General features: G+C 52.5%; 1 protein-coding gene across 7 annotated transcripts in view; it reads right to left on the bottom strand.

Moving 5' to 3' along the window:
- The window catches only part of FGD2 (FYVE, RhoGEF and PH domain containing 2), a 32,167-nt gene extending 15,297 nt beyond the window's left edge, over positions 1 to 16,870 (bottom strand). For 4 of the 7 annotated variants that reach the window (XR_010157989.1, XM_063812956.1, XM_527374.8 and 1 more), the window contains exons 1-13: positions 16,582 to 16,870; positions 13,382 to 13,613; positions 11,392 to 11,469; positions 10,588 to 10,736; positions 8,624 to 8,780; positions 8,290 to 8,428; positions 7,686 to 7,744; positions 7,352 to 7,498; positions 6,530 to 6,622; positions 1,746 to 1,825; positions 1,630 to 1,660; positions 768 to 860; positions 2 to 133 (exon numbers count right to left, since the gene is read on the bottom strand). Coding sequence is in view for 6 of the 7 variants with exons in the window: in XM_063812956.1 (XP_063669026.1) it covers positions 2 to 133; positions 768 to 860; positions 1,630 to 1,660; positions 1,746 to 1,825; positions 6,530 to 6,622; positions 7,352 to 7,498; positions 7,686 to 7,744; positions 8,290 to 8,428; positions 8,624 to 8,780; positions 10,588 to 10,736; positions 11,392 to 11,469; positions 13,382 to 13,613; positions 16,582 to 16,649 (1,458 nt within the window). In the remaining variant the exon portion in view is untranslated. The remainder of the gene's footprint in view (position 1; positions 134 to 767; positions 861 to 1,629; positions 1,661 to 1,745; positions 1,826 to 6,529; positions 6,623 to 7,351; positions 7,499 to 7,685; positions 7,745 to 8,289; positions 8,429 to 8,623; positions 8,781 to 10,587; positions 10,737 to 11,391; positions 11,470 to 13,381; positions 13,614 to 16,581) is intronic. The other 3 variants (XM_063812958.1, XM_063812957.1, XM_063812959.1) reach the window with 3 other exon arrangements.
- Between the last annotated feature and the right edge of the window lie 2,732 nt (positions 16,871 to 19,602).

The raw sequence follows: 19,602 nt of genomic DNA, 5'->3' as shown, positions 1-19,602 counted from the left end.
CATAGCCGCAGGCCCGGCAGTGGTGGCGACGGCGCGTCAGAGCGTTGAAGGGCTCCTGGCAGCGCATGCACATGGTCACCATCTTGTCCCGGACCCACTGCGGTGCCCGGAGGCCCAGCTCCTCAGACTGCAGCTGTGGGTTAAGGGGAGTTGGGCAGGAATGGGCCCTTGGTGACCTTCTTCCGCCCATCCTCCTAGGGCCTGGGGCCCTGTGCCCACCTGCTGTGGCAGGGATTCTTTGTGTTGGGCTTCCCTGGGGCTTCTACAGCAAGCTGACTGACCTGATCGAGACCTTATGATAGGTTAGTTACCATTATTCCTATTGTATAAGTGAGGAAACTGAGGCCCAGAGAGGTCAAATGACTCAGCAGTCACTCAGCAAGCCAGAGTTCAGCTCAAATCTGAACTCAAACCACAGATATCCTCCCCAGCCCCCACCTCACTCACCTTCCATCTTCCCTGAGACTTTGTATTTCTCAGATACTTTCAAACCCAAAACCCTACTGCCCCCTGCAGCTGGAGCTGCAGAGACGTGAAACACTTCCCCAAGACAGCTGTGCAGAGAGGCTCTCAAAGGAAGCTTTGCTAAAGGGGAATGCTCAGGCACTGAGTCGGGAGATGCGCTGGGAGGGCTTCCCCTGGTCCCTTCAGTCTCTCCTGGCAGATGACACTCCCTCTCCCTCCGAGCTGGTATAGGCAGAACAGAGAGGGAACAAGCTCTGTTTGGGTTGGTGGCTCCAGCAAGGGATGAAAAAGGCTTCATTTACCTCCTGCTCCTGGGTGTCTCCCTCAGGCCCCTGGGCCGCAGCCTTGAAGGTTTCATTCCGCTTCTCGATTTGGTCAATGGCTGCTTGGAAGGCCTGGGGTGCAGGGACGGGGAGGGTCGGGGCTTGAGGTGTGGAAGGGAGGGATTGCTCCTCTGTCCATCCTTCCATGCATGCAACAGACAGGGCTGAAAGCCCACTGGGTACCAGGCGCTGGATTCTGCACACACGCGGGCTGCCTTATCGGAGGAGAAACTACCAGCCCAGGTTACAGATGTAAAAACTGAGGCTCAGAGAGGGTAAGTGACTGGCCCTGGACTGCCCAGCTAGGCAATGAGAAGCAGCAAGATAGGAACCCAGATCGGTCTCCAAACTACCACGGAGCAGCTCCTTAGGAAGAGCAGGGAGCAGCTGAGCACACGCAGGTGTGGGAGCATGCACACACACACATGCACGCACACACAAACACAGACACACAAAGACACATACACACAAGCACGTACATACACATGCATACACACAAACACACACATACACACAAACACATGCACACACATGCATGCACACAAACACACATATACACATACACACACATACATGTACACACGCACACACATGCATGCACACAGACACACAAACACACACAAACACACAGACACAGACATGCACACACAGATGCACACACATGCATACACACATGCACACACACACACACATGCATACATACACCACTCCCTCCCCTTCAGCCCAAATAGGCTAGGGAGAATCCCAGGAGCTTCATCAAGATAGTCCAGTACCGTGAAAGAAAAAAAGAAAAAAGAAAGAGAGGAAAAAGACTCCCAGAAGCCTCGGAGTGTTCCCATACCTGCATCCAGGAAATCATTTCCTCCTGGGACCTGCTCGGAAAGTGAACACAGGTGTTGAGATCAGCCCTTCCCAGTTTTCCCGCCTGACCCTGGGCCGCCACCCCAGCTCCTTTACCGGGCTTGCAGCTCCAGGGTGCGCTGCTTCCCGGACACCAGGAAGGAGTGGGGAAACTCAGCATCCATCAGCTCCCGCACCTGCCAAGAGGAGGGAGGTAACCAGTTCAGACTCGTCATAGCCCGGGTCCCAGGCACAGCACTGTGGAGGGGAGGGAGGTGGATTGTGCCCAAGGGACAATTCAAATTCGAGAGACAGGGATGCAGAGCTTGTTCACCACCTCTCTAATCCTGTTGAGCCAAGCAAATGCCCCTGCAACTGGGCCTTGCTCCAAGCAAATGGAACCTATGGCTCCTGGAATTTTAGCAGCAGCTAAGTTGACCCAGTGTGACATGGAGATGACAATTTTTGACAATGGATTCAACAAAAAAGGAAATTAGATCTCAAAACTGGATGAGTATATGAGGTTCATTATACCATTTTCTTGGCTTTAAAATTTTCATAATAAAACATTAAAGAAAATAACCTTGGCTGGGTGCAGTGGCTCATGCCTGTAATCCCAGCATTTTGGGAGGTCAAGGTGGGTAGATCACTAGAGGCCAGGAGTTAGAGAACAGCCTGGGCAATATGGTGAAACCCATCTCTTCTAAAAATACAAAAATTAGCTGGACATGGTGGCGCATGCCTGTCATCCCAACTACTTGGGAGGCTGAGGCACAATAATCTCTTGAACCTAGGAGGTGGAGGTTGCAGTGAGCTGAGATTGTGCCACTGCACTCCAGCCTGGGTGACAGAGGGAGACTCTGTCTCAAAAAAAAAAAAAAAAAAAAGAAAAGAAAAGAAGAAAATAATCTTCACAGCAATCTTGGGAAACAGATACTATCATCCTCATTTAGGAGATGAGGAAATGGATGCTCAGAGAGGGCAAGAGAGCTGCCTGAGGTCACACAGCACCTAAGGGGCAAAAGAAGGATTCCACCCCAGGTTTTCAGCCCCCAAGGGTGAGATGGAAGAACATCTATTTCCATCCTACCCCCAGAGTCCTGTAAGCACACTTCCTTCAGACCGTGTGGAGAGAGATTTGCAAAGAGAACCTAAGACACAGGCTGAGAGCACAAGAGCTTCTGTGTGGGGGAACTTTGTTGCCATTAAATTCCTCAAACACTTGAGCTCCTCTGCTGCCTCCCATGTGGTGGCCAGGCCTTTGCACACTTCCAGGGCAGCTCACCATAACCCAGACAGCACTGAGTACAAGCACATCTTTCTTCAGGTTAGGCCTAGTCTGCAGCCTCACTCCCCAGTCTTTGCCTTAGAAGGGGCTGATGTGATTTGGATTCGATGCCCTTGGCAATGGGGAGGCGGTCATGTGGAAAGAGGTATTTGGGAAACAGCCAAATACCTCTTTGTGTGCAAGGGATGACAGGCTGGATCTGGGCCAAATGGGACAAACCTGTAGCCCAAAGGCCAGTTAGGAAGCAACATCATAAATGGTCCTGGCCTGCCCAGGTGCACTGGAGAGACAGAAGAGGTTTCTAATTGGGTCAGGGAGAGGGGAAAGGGAAAAGAAGGGAGAAATCCAAGGTTTGCAGTCCAGAAGCAGGAAGAAATATCATGCTTTTGACAGAAAAAAGGGAACTGGGGGCTCCTGACCTGAGGGTCCAGGCTGCCCCTGGGATGTTCATACAGAGGCTTCCAGCTCCCCAGCAGGTTTCAAGAGGAGTTTCCAGAACTGTGCTGAGCTGAGCCTCAACCACTTTCCCCAGGGCTGGGTCAATTCAGTCCCCTGCTAGTCCATACAGTACATTTGTAGTAATTAGAAAAGGACAGCCTTCCTCAAAACACTTTACTGACATCTGTTGGCAAACTGGCATAATACCTAGATATTGTTGGAACAAGACATTTGACTGCCATCTGCCGGACAATTCTCACTATAAATATACCATCTATGATATTCTATCATAGTCTGCTAATCTGCAGTTGGCTGCAGAAGACATCCTCTGAGATGAGGTATCCTTGTGCAGTGTACAACCTGCACAACTGTACGTGGAGCCCCTAGGTATGTGTGTCCACACCCCTTCCTTCTTCCCAGGCTGGCCCTGTGGGGGATGGCAAAATACTAAGACCAAGTCAGACCTTGGAGAGAATCAGCTGCTGTGAACTAGGCCTCCCTGACACCTACGAAGGAGGAGGCCAGGGAGTCATAGGCCAATAGGAACCATCATGATGGTCAAAGGCAAGATTTGCCTCCAAATCACAGACTCAGAAAATGGTTCCTGCACAGAAGTAGGGTGAGTGGACAGCTCTGCACTTGCCAAGCCCATGCCGTCCAGGAGAGGGTGCTGTGCGGCTGCTGGAGTATCAGACATGTTAGCCGAGACTAGCAGACTCCAGAGACCCAGCACACACAGGGCTGGTGAGCTCTCAACACACACCCAAAGCATCTGATGCTCTCAGGCTCGGCTCTCTCTGTTTTCTCTCTATGACTCTGTTTTGGTTTCTATATTTCTTAGCCTTCCTATCTGTCGATCTCTATTTTTCTATGCCTGGGTCTCTGACAGTCCTTTGGCAGGGCCACCCGTCTCCATTTCTCTGTCTGTAGCTCTCTATAAGCCTACCTTTCTCAGCCTCACTCACCAAGGACTCCAGACATACAAGCCTGCACACGCCCTGGTTTATGTGACATTCTGGCCCCTTCAGGATGGAAAGCTAGATGCCAGGGCCGGGGCTGCACTCCTAAAAGACTTCAGTCAGCTCAGGTGTCGGGGTGAGCTGGGAACCCATGTTCCCTCATCAGCCTTCATCATTCCCAGGCTGCACCCCACCCCCAGGCCCTGGATTGCTCCAGATGCCAGGCAACCCCAGTCAGGAGCAGGGGCGGGGCTCTTTTGCTGGGGTCTCTGGAGGCCCCAGGGGCTCTAGAGGGTAGAGCATTCTGGTTCAACTCCTGCCTGCAGCTCCCTTCTGGGGCTGAAGGGGGTAGGGGTGATGCTGAATAGGAGAGTGACAGGATGGGCCAGACAAGACCTCTGCTTCTTCCAGTCCCAGCCCTCAGGACACACCAGGACTCAGGAGCCAGCAGAGAGGAGTGGTCAGGAAGCTTCTCTGGCTGTGTCCTCCACGATGCCAGAAATTCCACCATAGGCTTGAACCCTCTGGATTGAAGCCTTAATAGGCGACAGCAGAGCGTGGTGGTTAGACGCAGAAGCGCCAGCCTTTGTTACACCTGCATCTGAATCCTGGCTTGGTCACTCGAACTAGCATTTGCGATATGACCTTCAAGCAAGTTATTTAAGTTAGAAAGGTTTTCTAGGGCCTTGGTTTTCTCATGTTTAAAAATGGGATTAACTGCAGATACATTCACACACGGGCAGGCTGTACCAGGCTATTCACTGCAGCCTCATTTGCAGCTGCTGACAACTGAAAACAATCTAAGTGTCTCTCAGCAGAAGACTGGTTGAAGAAATTCCGGTGCATCTGCACAGTGGGACGCAATGCAGCTGGGCAGAAGGATGAGGAAGCTCTCAAGTACAGGGACACCTCAGTCTCCAGCATTTGCAGTTAGTTAAAAAAAAAAAAAAGCAAAGTGCAGAAAAATGTGTAGAGTATACCACTGCTTCTTGTATAAATGAGGAAACAATCCTATTATATGTTATTGGTTTGCTAGGCGAAGACCACCTCTGGAAGGCCTCACAAGAAGCAAGGGTTGCCTTCAGGAAGGGGAACTAGGGGATAGAGTCGGGGGGAGACTTTCATTGTATATATTTTTTATATTGTTTGACTTTAGAATGTGTATAATCTGTATTTTTTAAGTAGTAAAATTAAAATATTCTTAAAAGATAAAAAACAGGCTGGGTGTGGTGGCTCATGCCTGTAATCCCAGCACTTTAGGAGGCCAAGTCAGGTGAATCACTTGAGGTCAGGAGTTTGAGACCAGCCTGGGCAACATGGTGAAACCCCATCTCTCCTACCAAAAATACAAAAATTGGCCGGGCATGGGGGCTCGCGCCTGTAGTCCCAGCTACTTGGGAGGCTGAGGCAGGAGAATTGCTCGAACCCAGGAGGTGGAGGTTGCAGTGAGCCGAGATTTTGCTGTTGCACTCCAGCCTGGGCAACAGAGTGAGACTCGGTCTCAAAAAAAAAAAAAAAAAAAATTCCAGAAGATTCTAACAGCCCCTGCATCATGGGGCTGTTAGGAGGATCTGGTGGTCCCCCCATGGGGACACCCAGTCAATGGGCTCCATGATGGACTACTGACCCTGCTCATTTGCCATAATCTCTGGATGAGGTAGATGGGGACACACACAAGCCAGCCGCTGAGCTGACACTGGAGACCTTTCCTACTCAAAACGTGTTCTGTGCTCCTACAGTATCAGCACACACTGCCCAGGATATGTCTCATTTCATTTTAATTCTCACAATCCTGCAGGTGGGGTCAGTTGTCAGCCCATCTTAACTGGGAGCTGGTTAGAAATGCAGGATCTCAGGCACCCCCCAACCCAGACCTCCTGATTCAGAACCTGCATTTTTACAAGATGCCCAGAGGATTCGCGCACACATGAAAGTTTTTGAAGCAGTGGTATAAACAGTAGGGAAAGCACAGAAAGGCCAAGCTGGCTCATGCAGTGCCGCGAAGGGAGGGCCAGACCTGTGGGAAGCTGGGAAGGACAGGGCGGGAGGGCTAGGAGCCCAGAGGGGAGAGCCCCACACTCTTCCATCTCCATGTTTGCCCAGGCCCTGCAAGGGTTTGGTTCTGTGATTGAGAACCTGGTTGGCCCCTCCTCTTACTCCCTGTACTCAGTCCTACCCTTGAGGTGGAGCCCAGTGGTGTTTAGGGGGCCTCTTACCTTCATCCCGGCCACATCGATGCGGGTCCTCACCTGGAACTGGGCGCCCACCTGGATCACCCTGGGCACACAGTAGAGCAGCATGTTGTTGAACTGCAGGAGACACAGGCGTGAGTGGCCCGTGGCAGGGGCAGGGAGGACGGCTAGGTGGGGCTTCCCCGAGGGTGGGCCGAGCATGGGCTGAGCACCAGTGGACCCCCTCCCCTTTGAACACACTCTGGCCAGCCTGCTCACAGGACATCACAGGTGATGATGTAGGTGATGAGGAAGGGGCTGTCAAGCTCCCAATTCCCCTAGGATGGTTACTGAAGGATCACCCTACAAGGGACCATAGCAGACCTCAGAAACCTACAAGGCCTTTCTCAACAGGGGCTCAGGATGGCAGGGGTTTACAAGAGGTTATATCTCTGTTCCCCAGACCTCCAGGCAGGACCACCTTTCCAGATGTCAGGAGATCCCCCGGCTTCTTCCGTGCAAACCCAGGGCAGTTCTTCCTAGTAGCTAACCTTACTCCTTCCTGCTGTGCACTCTCTAGAGCACAGATTAATATCACAGGCTTTGCAGTCAGATTGGGTTCAAACTCTGACTCTGTTGCTTCCTAGGACATGTCTGGGAAACCTGTGGGTTGGAAATCTCTGAGGCTTGGAGGCAGCAGGTGACCTGTCCAAAGTCATCTGGGTGCCAAAGCAGAAAAAGACAGAGAAGCGTTCTCTTCCCTGTCCCCCTGCAGTGCCAGGTAGAGGCCAGGCAGTATGACTCGGGCCAGAGTGGCCCATGGACTTCCCTCCCCAGTGTGGAGAGGAGCTCCCAGCACCCTCTTACCAAGAAAAGGTAGCGCTCCATGGGGTCGTTGCGGCGGAAGGAGATCTTGAGGACCGGGCCCTCACGGAGCAGGGTGTTAGAGGGGTCTACTATGTCGTCCTCGAGGCCCAGGCGCTGGTACACCTCCCACAGGTCCTGCAGCCGCTCCTAGGGGGTTGGGGTGCATCCTCAGCCAAGTCTGGGCAGGGCTCACCTGCTTCTGGAAGGCTTGCCTTGTGGGGACGGGGACTGGGGTGTAACAGTGAGGGCAGCAGTGGGATAGGTGTCATGGGTGGGACCAGGCTGAGACCTGCAGGGAGGGGGACAGGGCTCCAGGAGAGGGCGGGCTGCTTACCATCTCAGTGATGGCTGCATTGGAGTGCTGGGCAGCTGAGAAGATCATGTCCAGGGCTTCTGAAAGGGGCAGGGCTGGAGTTTATTCCCTGAGAATCTAGGGCTGGTGGCTGGGGCAGGAGGTCCTTGAAGTTCAACAAAGGGCCCTCAGGACCTGCCATGACAGCCCCCAGGAGAAGCCCTGCCTGTGCAGCCCAGCCATGGGGTGTCTGAATGGCGGGAGCCCCCCAGGGCTGAGAGACTGGAAGCCACTGAACGTTAGCCATTAGGTGTTTGGCTTTGGTGACTCTCACTGCTTCCCAAAACAAGCCAGACCTAGAGGGTATAATGGAAGGAGCATGGGCTTTGGTATCACATAGGCATGGGTTCAAATCCCAGTTCTGCTACTCTCTGGCTGCGTGACCTTGAGCAAGTCACTAAACCTCTCTGGGCCTTAGTGTCCTCATCTGTGAAAAATGGCTAATGGTATGGATAATGTCTATGAAGTGCCAGTGGTTGATGTTGATGACTGATGGTCGTCAAAACCATTTTAGCAGGAGCTCAGTAAGTATATGGGAATGGCTTAGGCCTCCTCAGCCCCCTGGGACCCCTGGGGGTGTCCTCACTCTGGGCATCGGCCTGGTCTGGGGCCTGGGCTGGCAGCTTCTGGATGTACTCCTTGAGCAGCAGCTCGTAACGTGGAATTCTCTGCACTGGTTCCAGCATGTGGTGCTGCAGGGTCAGGCTGCCCGAAGCCTCGCTGCTCTTGGGGAGGGATGGGGGAGCAACACGGAGAGGGTGAGAGAAGGGAGGTGGGTCAGGCTGCTCCTGAGGGCCAGACGAGTAGGCAGGGGCCTATGGAAGCAGCTGAGCCTGGGAGATGCCCGGAATCACTCAAGGCAACCTGAGCCACTGCATGCTGGGAGTGCAATGCTGACTCCAGCCCTCCCCCAGCCTCACCTGGATGCGAGTGAGAACCTCCTGGAAGAGTGGAGACTTGTCGGTCCAGGTGGCCAGCAGCTCAGCCGCTCGCTCAAAGTTCTTGACATACTCACTGTACATCTTCAGGAAGGGGGCCAGCTTCTGGATCACGTCACCGATGCGGGGGTTAGCTGTCCTGCAGGAGGGGCACAGGGATTGCCCTCAGCCTAGAGACCTCCTCTCAACTCTAGATAGGGCCAGGTGAGGCCAGGCTCCCTGAATCCCCCAAAGCAAACTTTCCACGGCAATTCTGGGTGTGGGTGGGGTACGGGGGTGTCATCCTCACATGTGCCCCTCTACTCCTTAGACTGTGAGCCTCCTGAGGCCAAAGGCTGTTCTGGTCCCAGGTTGGCCTCATCCACAAGGCCCAGCACAGTGTTGGGCCCACAGCAGGTGTTCAGTAACTGCTCAATGCTTCATTATGTAACAATAACGAGGGCTACCTGCCAAGCACTACCCAGGACATGATGCATGTCTCATTCCATGTAATTCTCACAACCCTGCAGGTGGGGGCAGCCACTAGCCCATCATAGAGGTGAGGAAGTGGAGGCTCAGAGGGGTAAGAACTTCTCCAGGATTGGCCAGCCACGGTGGCTTACACCTGTACTCGCAGCACTCTGCAAGGCCTGAGGCAGGCAGGCAGGTTGAGCCCAGGAGTTCAAGACCAGCCTGAGCAGCATGGTGAAACCTCATTCCATGCCCCTCACACTGAAAAAAAAAAAAAAATATATATATATATATATACACACACATACATATATATATATACACATATATATGTATATATACGTATATATATGTATACACACACACACACACACACACACACACACAGAACTTTTCCAGGATCATCCCATGGCAGGGCCTGCTAGAGCAGAGCAGCAAGGAGCCATGGCCATGGCCTGGGAGTGAGGCTTCCTGAGCCTGACTCCCGGGATGCACAAATCATGCTAGCTGTGTTCCCAGGTAAGTCACTTAGCATCTTTGTACCCTAATTTTCTCATTGAAAAAAATTGGAATGATGGCAGGCGATCTCATAGGGTTATATCCTTCTCTTTTCTTTTCTTTCTTTTTTTTTTTTTTTTTAAGTCAGGGTCTCTCTCTGTCACCCAGGCTGGAGTGCAGTGGCACAATCATGGCTCACTGCAGCCTCGACTTTCCGGGCTCCAGCAATCCTCCAACCTCAGCCTCCTGAGTAGCTGGGACTACAGGTGCCTGCTACCACGCCCGGCTAAGTTTTGTATTTTTGGTAGAGATGGGGTTTTACCATGTTGCCCAGAGTGGTCTCAAACTCTTAAGCTCAAGTGATCCACCCCCCTTGGCCTCCCAAAGTGCTGGGATTACAGGCATGAGCCACCGAACCTGGCTATTATTTTCTTAAAAAAAAACAACAGTTTATTATAAATGTTTTAAGCAATCAATACATCACTAGGTTTAACAATTACTAACATTCTTCTTTGCCAAAGATCTTAAAGGACATCCTAGACTTCGTGGCAAACTATATAAGGCAAGTAACTTCACTGTTAAATGCTTTAGTGGCCATCTCTGAAAACAAGAGGGTTTCTTGCATAACCATGATGCCGTCATCACACAGCAGGCTGATGTGAAGATTGAGGGAGTTAATAGAGGGAAAGCCCAAGGCCAGGCGTGTAGGAAGCCCTCAGTTGGCACTGGCTATTTTCACTGTCCCAAAGTCACTTGGTCACTTGGCTTGGCCAGGACCTGATCCACCCCTTTCCCCAGGAAGCAGTCTGCACACACACAGCCTCTCAGAGCTCATTCACCCAAGCCCTTCACTGTGCAGACAGACCGAGCCCCAGGGAGGCATGGCCACACAATAAGGGCCTGGGCCTAGGAGGCTGAACCTAGCGCCCTGGGGTCTCCCCACCTCCACCTGGCTAGGGCTGTGGTCTGAGGCCTCAGGGGCTCCTGGTGGACCTCACCAGTCGTCCAGGCGCCGCTGCAGCTCTGGGAGGAAGAACTGAGAATGGAACTGATAGATGGAGGAGATGTTGGAGAAGATGACCCTGACCACATCCTCTGGGAAGGCCTTGCTGCTGCGGGCTGTCTTCAGCAGCTCCTGGAAAAACACCTGTAGCCGCCACGACAGGTCACTCACTGCAGTGACAGGGAGCCACCCACACATCAGCCTGGGGGAACTAGGGTCCCACCAAGCCTACTTCATGCTTCCACCTCCCTGATCTCCTGGCATCCTCACAGCAACCCCGGGAAAAGAAGACAGGGGAGGTTGTGTTCTGGCCACTTTAAAGATGAGCAAGGCAAAGCCTAGAGATGCAGGGACTTGGCCAAAGGCTGGCAGCTGATGAATGCCATAAACAGGCCCAAATTGTGGAGGTCTTGGACTTCATCAGACTAGAGCTCCCTGCGGTGATGAATAACCCTCTAGCCTTAGGGCTCCTTAAAAACTATGAAAGGTAAGATCGTTGTGAGGTTGTGGGCATTGAGATGACAGATGAAGATACTGTGTAGGCCAGCAAGGGCCAGCTGGTGTGTGCTCTGCTATACAGGGGCCAGCCTGGGCACCACAGGCAGAATGGGGAGTGCGGCTAACAAGACCTCCTGATTCTACCCCAACCCCAGCCATTGAGGTTAAAGGGCTAAGGCTTCCTGGAGTCAAAGCCAGGGCTCCTGACTCAGCTCTGGTGAGCAGGGTGGGAAGGCTGAGAAGGGGTGGGGTGAGGAGACCCAGGGCTGGGGCTCTAGAGGGGGGTGTCCTGGCCACTGGCCTGGTCTAGCAGGTGGAGGCGCGCCACATAGGCCTGCTCTGTCTCCAGCAGCTCCTGGACGATCTTCTTCTCTGGCTCCTGCGGAGGATTGGAGGGGAGAGAAGGAGAAAAAGGGGGAAGACAGCTTTGGTCTCCTCTGATGGGGACCTCGGTTCAGTCTCCAAAGTTGCTGCAGTGAAGCATACCTCCCGGGATTCATGGCCTCCTGCAGTGCATCTGGGCCGGCCCTGGGGTGGCTTTCACAGAATGCAGCTGAGTAAGGCTGTGCCAGTTCTCAGCCTTAGCCTTAAGAGGCCTGGAAACTTCCACCTGTGCTGTCTTGGGAGCTGTGAACCACTACATCAAGGGGTCTGGCAGCTCTGATAGGGAGACCTCATGGACAGGCCACGTGGAGAGGAGAGGCCTGGAGAATACACGGAGAAAGAGCCCAGCCCTGCCAGCATCCCAGCTGAGCCCAGTCTTCTGGCTGTCCCTGCCCAGATGCCAGACTTGTGAGCTGAGCTGTCTTGGGCATTCCAGCCCCAGCCATCCTCTGACTGCAGCTACTTGAGAGATCCTGCTGGGAACTAAACTGTGTCCGCCAACCAAATTCCTGTGTTGAAGCCCTAACCCCCAATGTAAGTGTATTTGGAGATGAGGCCTTGGAGGAGGTAATTGAGGTTAAATGCGATGATAAGAGTAGGGCACTAAACTGGTAGGATTAATGTCAGAAGAGGAAGACACACCAGGGATGACAAAGAAATGGCCATGTAAGGACACACTGAAAAAGTGGCTGTCTTCAAGCCAAGAACAGAGACCTCCCCAGAAACCAAACCTGCTGGCACCTTGAACTTGGCCTTCCAGCCTCCAGCACTGTGAGAAAATAAATGTCTGGTGTTGAAGTCTGGGGCATTTTGTTACGGCAGCCCAAGCAGAATCACACAGACCCCCCAGTGAGGCCAGTAGAAAAACCTCCCGGCAGCATCCCGGTCAACTCACAAAATGTGAGAAACAATAAACAGTTACATTCAGCCCCTACATTTTTTTTTTTTTTTTTTTTTTTGAGACGGAGTCTCACTCTGTCACCCAGGCTAGAGTGGAGTGGCGCAATCTCGGCTCACTGCAACCTCCTCCTCCTGGATTCAAGTGATTCTCCTGTCTCAGCCTCCTGAGTAGCTGGGATTACAGGCGCCCGCCACCACGCCCGACTAATTTTTGTATTTTTAGTTGAGACAGTGTTTTCCTATGTTGGCCAGGCTGGTCTTGAACTCCTGACCTCAGGTGATCTGCCCACCTCGGCCTCCCAAAGTGCTGGGATTACAGGCGTGAGTTACTGCACCCGGCCAGCCGCTACATTTTTGATAGGTTTGTTCAGCAGCGATTGAAAACCAGGACGCATTACTATAACCACTATCCCCATTTTACAAATGAGGAAACTGGCACAAAGAGACTCAAGTGACTTGCCCAAGGACACACAGTTAGTAAGCAGACGTGCTGGGATGTGACTCCAGGGAATTTGGGTGCACAGTATCTGCATGCCAACCCTTGAACTCTGCAGATGAGAAAACTGCAAGCCACAGAAGAGATCAGACCGGGCTTTAGTCTAAGGGCAGGACAGTTCACACTCAGACCTCTATTTCTAGGTTGAGATTGTTGTCTCCTCCAGTGGGTAAACTGAGGCCCCACCTGAGAAGACTATTAGGTTCACAAGATGGAGACTGTTCCAAGCTGTGTGGCCTTGAATAAGTTCCTTAAAACTGTGTTTCAACTTCCTTGTCCAAAAAACTCCTACACGAGGGACTCGCGAAGTAATCCAGCACGGTGCGTAGCAGGCAGTTAGTGAATCAAAGGCCATTAAGCATGGGGAAATCTAGCTCCCAGCTGACTTCTGATCACACAATACCCCCACCTGGGGAACTGCTGGCTCTGGCTAGGAAAGCATGTGTGGAGGGGAGGTCAGGGAGAGCTCCCCACCCCAGCACCCCACACCTCTACCCCAGCCCTCAGGCACCTGCGTCCCCGATCCTGAGAGGGTCACAGGCTGGCAAGATTTCCTCCAGGCTTCGCTGGACAGCTTGTTCTTCAGGGAGTTCAGGTACCTCCTGCTGACTGTCCTGGGCTCAGACCCCACGGCCTCCCCGACATTCGTCTTCTCCCGTGGTCCTGGGGACTCGGGAGGCCTGCACTCAGGGCGGTGATGCACGTCCTCTAGCCTGTGGCCTCTGGGTGCTGCTTCTGGGGTCCTGAGGAGAAGAGACAGACCTGAGGGCTTCCTCCCTGGAGAACAGGGAAAACAGCAGCAAGTCCCTGGTGTGGATTTGGGTTGCCTGGTGCAAATCCCCAGTGCAGGGGCCCCTGGGTGCCTGGCTTTCTTTGGGAACATGCTAAGTAAGACTTTCACTTCTCTCCCAACACATTCTTGTTCAAATGAGAATTTGAACACTCCCAACACAGTGTTCAAAATGAGTCAGGGTGGACTATATTTTATTTTCTGGGGAACTGCATACTTCCTTGTTTAAAATGAAGCCACAGTGTCCAGGAATCCTTTCTGTATATAGGGGTTTTTGAGTGGTACCCCCTGGATTATCCTCACCTTTGGACCTCACCTCTGTTTTCAGTTTCCACATCAGTAACCTATACATCAAGGGAAGGTAGGAGCCACAGAACAATATAAAGTGAGAGCAGGCCTGCAAAAGCTGGGGCTTCTCAATGGGATCGACATCCTCCACACATCCAGAAGCAGGGAGAGCCAGCCCAGCAGCAGATTCTCTGTTCTCCCAGGGACGGGCCTTCGTAGGTCACCTTTATTACCCTGTGTACTGGGTTCTGCAAGCCAGTCCAATTCCTTAGATAACAGGGCCCACCCTTGATGAATACACCCAACGTTGCCCTTGGTGTGGAAGGGCTTGTGATGACAGAACAGGGCAGGCATCCTTATGAGAAAGACAGGCCAGGAAATGGAAGGCCAAACAAATACGAAATCTCCAAAACTCCGTGAGAAAGGTTTTCATTACCCATATTTTGCACTCAAGGAAACTGAGGTCTGGACAGGATGAGTAACATGCGGCTCGGAAGTGGCAGAGGTGGGATTCAAATCAGGCGACTGCTTCCTGAGCCTTCACCCTAACCTGCCCCTCCCCATTTGAGTAAAGGAGAAACAGGTCCGCAGAGTCAAAGTGACTTGCCCCAAGTGACACAATTGGGTTTGTGGCAGCGAAAGCATTGGGACCTAGTGCTGTGTGGCTACTCCCAGGCTCTCCCACCCCTCCCTGGCACCCCAGTCCCTGGTTTCTCAGCCCATGGGTCTGCAGCTCATGGGCTTAGCTGGTTCTCAGGCTTTCTGTTCTACATTTGGTTTCAGGTTCTGCATTTCTGTTCTAGGGCCCCTGGCCAGCTTCTGTTTCCTCTTTGCCCCTCAGTTTCAGATCAGCTGAGGTGCTGGAGACCTCATAAGGAAGACCAGGCCAAGGCAGTTGGTATGGGTCCCCTCACTCAGTAAGGAGTGGCTCTCACCCTCTTGACGCCTGCTGGGACCTAACTCCCGTCTAAGGGCTGCCCACTCCTGCCAGGGTTATTGCCTGGGCAGAGCACAGCATGCTGAGGGGCTCCACACAGGTGTGCCTAGTCCACGTCAAGCATGTTGAGTGAGGTGGTGCCATCCACCCACACCCAAGGGGGTGGTGGGCCAGGAAGGCGGCACCCAAGAGCTGTCTTTGGTGCTGAACAGGACGAGCTTGGCAAAGATCCCGGGAGAGGCGGGGGAGAATCACCCAGCTCAGGAAGTTGCAGACTTCTAGGTCTACATCTATGCCATCTCCACCCTGAAGCCTACAGGAAACGTTGCCTGCCATGAGTGCCCTCAATACAGCATCCGGGCCATTCCTAGGACATCTACTGTCTATGACCTTGCATCATGGTTATTCGATGAGCTCAGCATCCAAATACTGAAACCCTTCTTCATCCTCTACAGTTCCTGTAGGATGCTGTGCTGTGCCACCCATGTCCCTCCTTCAGGAATGAGGCCTCCCCACACCATCCCCACCAGCTGCTGGTAGTACTGGGGGCTGCCGGGTAATTTATTGGCTGAATCCCTCTCTGGGAATCACTCTCTGGAAGAGAGAGCTGCTTCACCCAGAGTCTCTTGTCCAGTCCACATGGAGATACAAATACCCAGCCCTCTTCCTCAGCTGGAACAACCGAGAGGCATCCCAGCTCCAGAGCTCCCTGGGACAGGCTGAGGCCTCTGTGGCAGGTGCACTGCAGTTCAGCATCTCCCCCTGCCCGGCCCTGCTTCCCTCACACCCACAGCTGTTGTTCCCAAAAGCTCTCCCTGATAAATCACCTGAGGCAAACCTCTGTCTGAGTCTATTTCCAGAAAACCCTACCTGGGACAGCCCCTAACACAGTCCTGAGCTTAAGAAATGCCTACAGAATGGATTGATGCCACACATAACACACAACACACACATACACACACGCACACACACACAAACACACATGCTCCCAGGGCTACCAATGACTCCACGCATCTGGCCCAGCCTTTTCCCTCCAGACAGACGCCCCAGCATTGCCCCAGATACTTAAAGCACTTGGCATCCTCACCTCTCTGTGTCTCCATTTCCTCATCTATAAGATGGGAACAGAAACAGAATCTACCCCTGTTAGGCTGTTCGATGATTAAATTAAATAAGTAAGGACATGAACTTAGAGTAGGGAGTACCCCATCAGGATGCTGCCTGTACATCCTGGTTTGCCTCATATGGTCCCAGCTTTACCTGTAATGCCTCCCCCCCAACCACCACATTTTATTTGGCATTTACTTTCAGTTTCAATTGTGTGCTGAGTGATAAATTGTATGGTTATCCTAATCATAGGGCGTAAATTCTTGGTGAGTATCAGCTACCTTTTCTGAGAGGTGCTGGCAGGCACTGCGTGGGGTCCTGTGCCCACACACAGGCTTTGGTCTGCCCATGCTTGCTCGTAACCACACCTGTCTGGACTCTCCCAACACACACTGGCACTCTCACCCCTGCCTGGCTCCTGGTGTCCCACCGACACTCTCCCATGCTCCAAGGAATCCGTGACCGAGGAACGCGGGGCTGCCCCTGCAGGAGGAGGGTCCGGGGCAGGGCCCAGGGAGAGAGCTGCCAGAAAGGCTGGAGGGGGGCTGCCAGCCCACCATGGTGACCCTCCCACCCCAGCTGCCCATACCTGCTATTCTCAAACACAGTGACCAGGTTGGACACAGATGCCAGCTTCTCCTCACTTGCCCCCTTCATCCTGCCGGTTTCCGGGGTGGATCTCAGCTACCCTCGAAGCAGAGAGAGAGGCCTCCAGCCAGCACACTCAGCCGCCCTGGCCTGGGACAGATAGGCTAAATCACCCATGAATCTGTTCTGATCTTTCTTGAGGGCTCAGCAGGTCGGCTCTTGGCTTCAGAGTGAAGAAAGAGGAAGTGGTCCCAGAGCCACAGCCCTGTGGGGGAAAGGCCAGCACTCCCGCAGTGGGAGGAGCCTGCTCGGGCCCCACCTCTCCCTCAGGGGGGCTGACCTTTCACACCTGTAGACCCCCATTCCAGAAGCCACCTAAGAGGTGGCAACAGGGCCCAGAGGTAGCTTCTGGAGCCCAGTCTGGGCTGGTGCAGTGGTTTGCACCTGTAATTCCAGTGCTTTGGGAGGCCGAAGCAGGAGGATTGCTTGAGCCCAGGAGTTCAAGACCAACCTGGGCAACATAGTGAGACACCGTCTCTTAAAAAAAAAAAAAAAAAAGGCCACCCGGAGCCAGACCCTTGGCTGGTTTCTTGGCCTAGTGGTTCCAGCCAACCACACTTTCTCCTTCAGAAGGTCCAGTGGCTTTTACTTGGCCTCTTTCTCAGCACCTTCTTTTCTGCATCTGCCCCTGCTCACAGCTGTAAGGAAATAATGTCTTTTTTATTCTTTAGAGACAGAGTGCGGTGGTGGGATCTCGGCTCACTGCACCCTCTGCCTCCCGGTTCAAGCGATTCTCCTGCCTCAGCCTCCTGAGTAGCCGGGATTACAGGGCCTGCCACCATGCCCCGCTAATTATTTGTATTTTTAGTAGAGATGGGGTTTCACCATGTTGCTCAGGCTGGTCTTGAACTCCTGGCCTCAGGTGATCCTCCTGCCTCGGCCTCCCAAAATTCTGGGATTACAGATGTGAGCCACTGTGCCTGGCCAGGAAACAGCATGTTTTATTTAAAATAATCACAAACCTGGTAAGGGTGGCAGGGAGTACTGTGATGTTTCCACCTCCCTACTGGGGTTCTCTCATTTTAGTTGTTGCTGTCATTACCTCATTGCCCCAAGGGAGGGCAGTTTCCTCCCTGAAACTCAGAGGATAATAATAGCTAACATGCACTCTTTTTCATGCTTATGAGTATTTTCTTATTAATCCTATAACAACCTCATGAGGTAGGTACTATTCCTATCCCCACTTTACATAGGAAGAAACAGAATCAGAGAGGTTAAGTAACTTGCCCAAGGTCACCCAGGAAGAACACAAGAGAAGTTGGATTTCCAAAGCAAAAGTGGGTGTCCTACAGTTCCAGCAAAGGTTCACTGGGAGCCTGGATGACCATGTTCTTGCTGCTCCATCCCCAGGCCTCCCTGATCCCAGGACACTGGGTTGTCTTTGCCTGAGGCCTCCTTTACCACCTGGTCTCCCGGCCCTTACAGAACAAATGGACGCTGCCTCTGTTCCCCTCCTTCAAGCCCCACAGGCTGTTCAGGGCCCTCCCACTGGGCTCTGGTCCCACCAGGGCTCTCCACTGAACCTGGTCTTTGTCCTGGAGTGCAGGGCCTGAGCCTCGGTGCTCTTGGTAGGTGAAGTGCCTGGAACAGCTTCACGCTCCAGCAACTGTGAACCCCTGGGGCCTCACACGCCCAACAGCCGCCCTCACCCCAAGCCTCGTCTGAGTGGTTTCTCCCACCAGATGCCGGGCCCCCTGCCCCAAACCCTAAGTCTCACAAACCTCCATTTTTGTTTTTTACTTTTTATTATGGAGAATTTAGAACATATGCAAAACTAGACAGAATCATATAATGCATCCCATGAACCCCTAATCCAGACCATAACAAACCTCAGTTCACAGCCAGTCCCCTGTCCCTGCTGCAGCCACATCGACTCTGCTTTCTCATGTCATTTTGAAGAAAATCCCAGATGTCAGATGACATTACCCATAAACATTTTAGTGTGTATCTAAAATATAAGAACTCTCTCTCTTTTTTTTTTTTTTTTTTTTTGAGACTGAGCCTTACTCTGTCGCCCAGGCTGGAGTGCAGTGGCGCGATCTCGGATCACTGCAATCTTCGCCCCACTGGGTTCAAGCAATTCTCCTGCCTCAGCCTCCTGAGTAGCTGGGACTACAGGTGTGTGCCACCACACCCAGCTAATTTTTGTATTTTTAGTAGAGACGGAGTTTCACCGTGTTGGCCAGGCTGGTCTCGAACTCCCAACCTCAGATGATCCACCTGCCTCCGCCTCCCAAAGTAGTGGGATTACAGGCATGAGCCACCGCGCCCAGCCAAGAACCCTTTAAATAACTAAATATACACACACATAAATGTATATGCATATATACACATGTATAATAGTAATATTGTTTTATATAGACATACATGTTTTATATGTTATATCCATGTGTATATACATATGAAATAATATTACCGTTATCATACCCCAAGAGATATTTAGCAATAATTCCTCAATATAATTAAATATCCAGAAAACATTCCAAGTGCCAATTCCTTATAAATGTTAAATTAAAAAAAAAATCAGAATCCAAATAAGGTCCACACATTCCCTGAGCTGTCACATGGATGAATTCACTTTTCATCCACACGTTCCCCTGGTTCTTTCCGTTTTCCCACACAGCATAGTGGAGGGGACACTGGGTTGTTGGTCCTATAGGTCCCACAGCCAGGACTTAGCCCATTGCAGCGCCATACCCTGGATTTCCTGTCTATGGTGGTTAGGTCTAGAGGCTCGATCAGAATCACCTTTAAATGCCACTTCTTCCCGATGCCCTCCCTGGCCTGGGGGCGCCTCCCTCCCTGGTGTTCCTCTCCTGGATTTCCTCCTCTGCCTCCCACCAGTCTGTCTGCTCACTGGCTGGCTTGCTCCCTCCACGCGGGGCACACCTGAGTACGTGCACTTCCTGGTGGGTCCCCAACCCCAGCGCCCTTCCCGCATACAGTGGGGCCTCAGAAGGCA

Source organism: Pan troglodytes, chromosome 5, assembly GCF_028858775.2.
Source record: "Pan troglodytes isolate AG18354 chromosome 5, NHGRI_mPanTro3-v2.0_pri, whole genome shotgun sequence".
NCBI classification, from domain to species: Eukaryota; Metazoa; Chordata; class Mammalia; order Primates; family Hominidae; genus Pan; species Pan troglodytes.
This window is presented reverse-complemented; position numbering and strand designations above follow the sequence as displayed.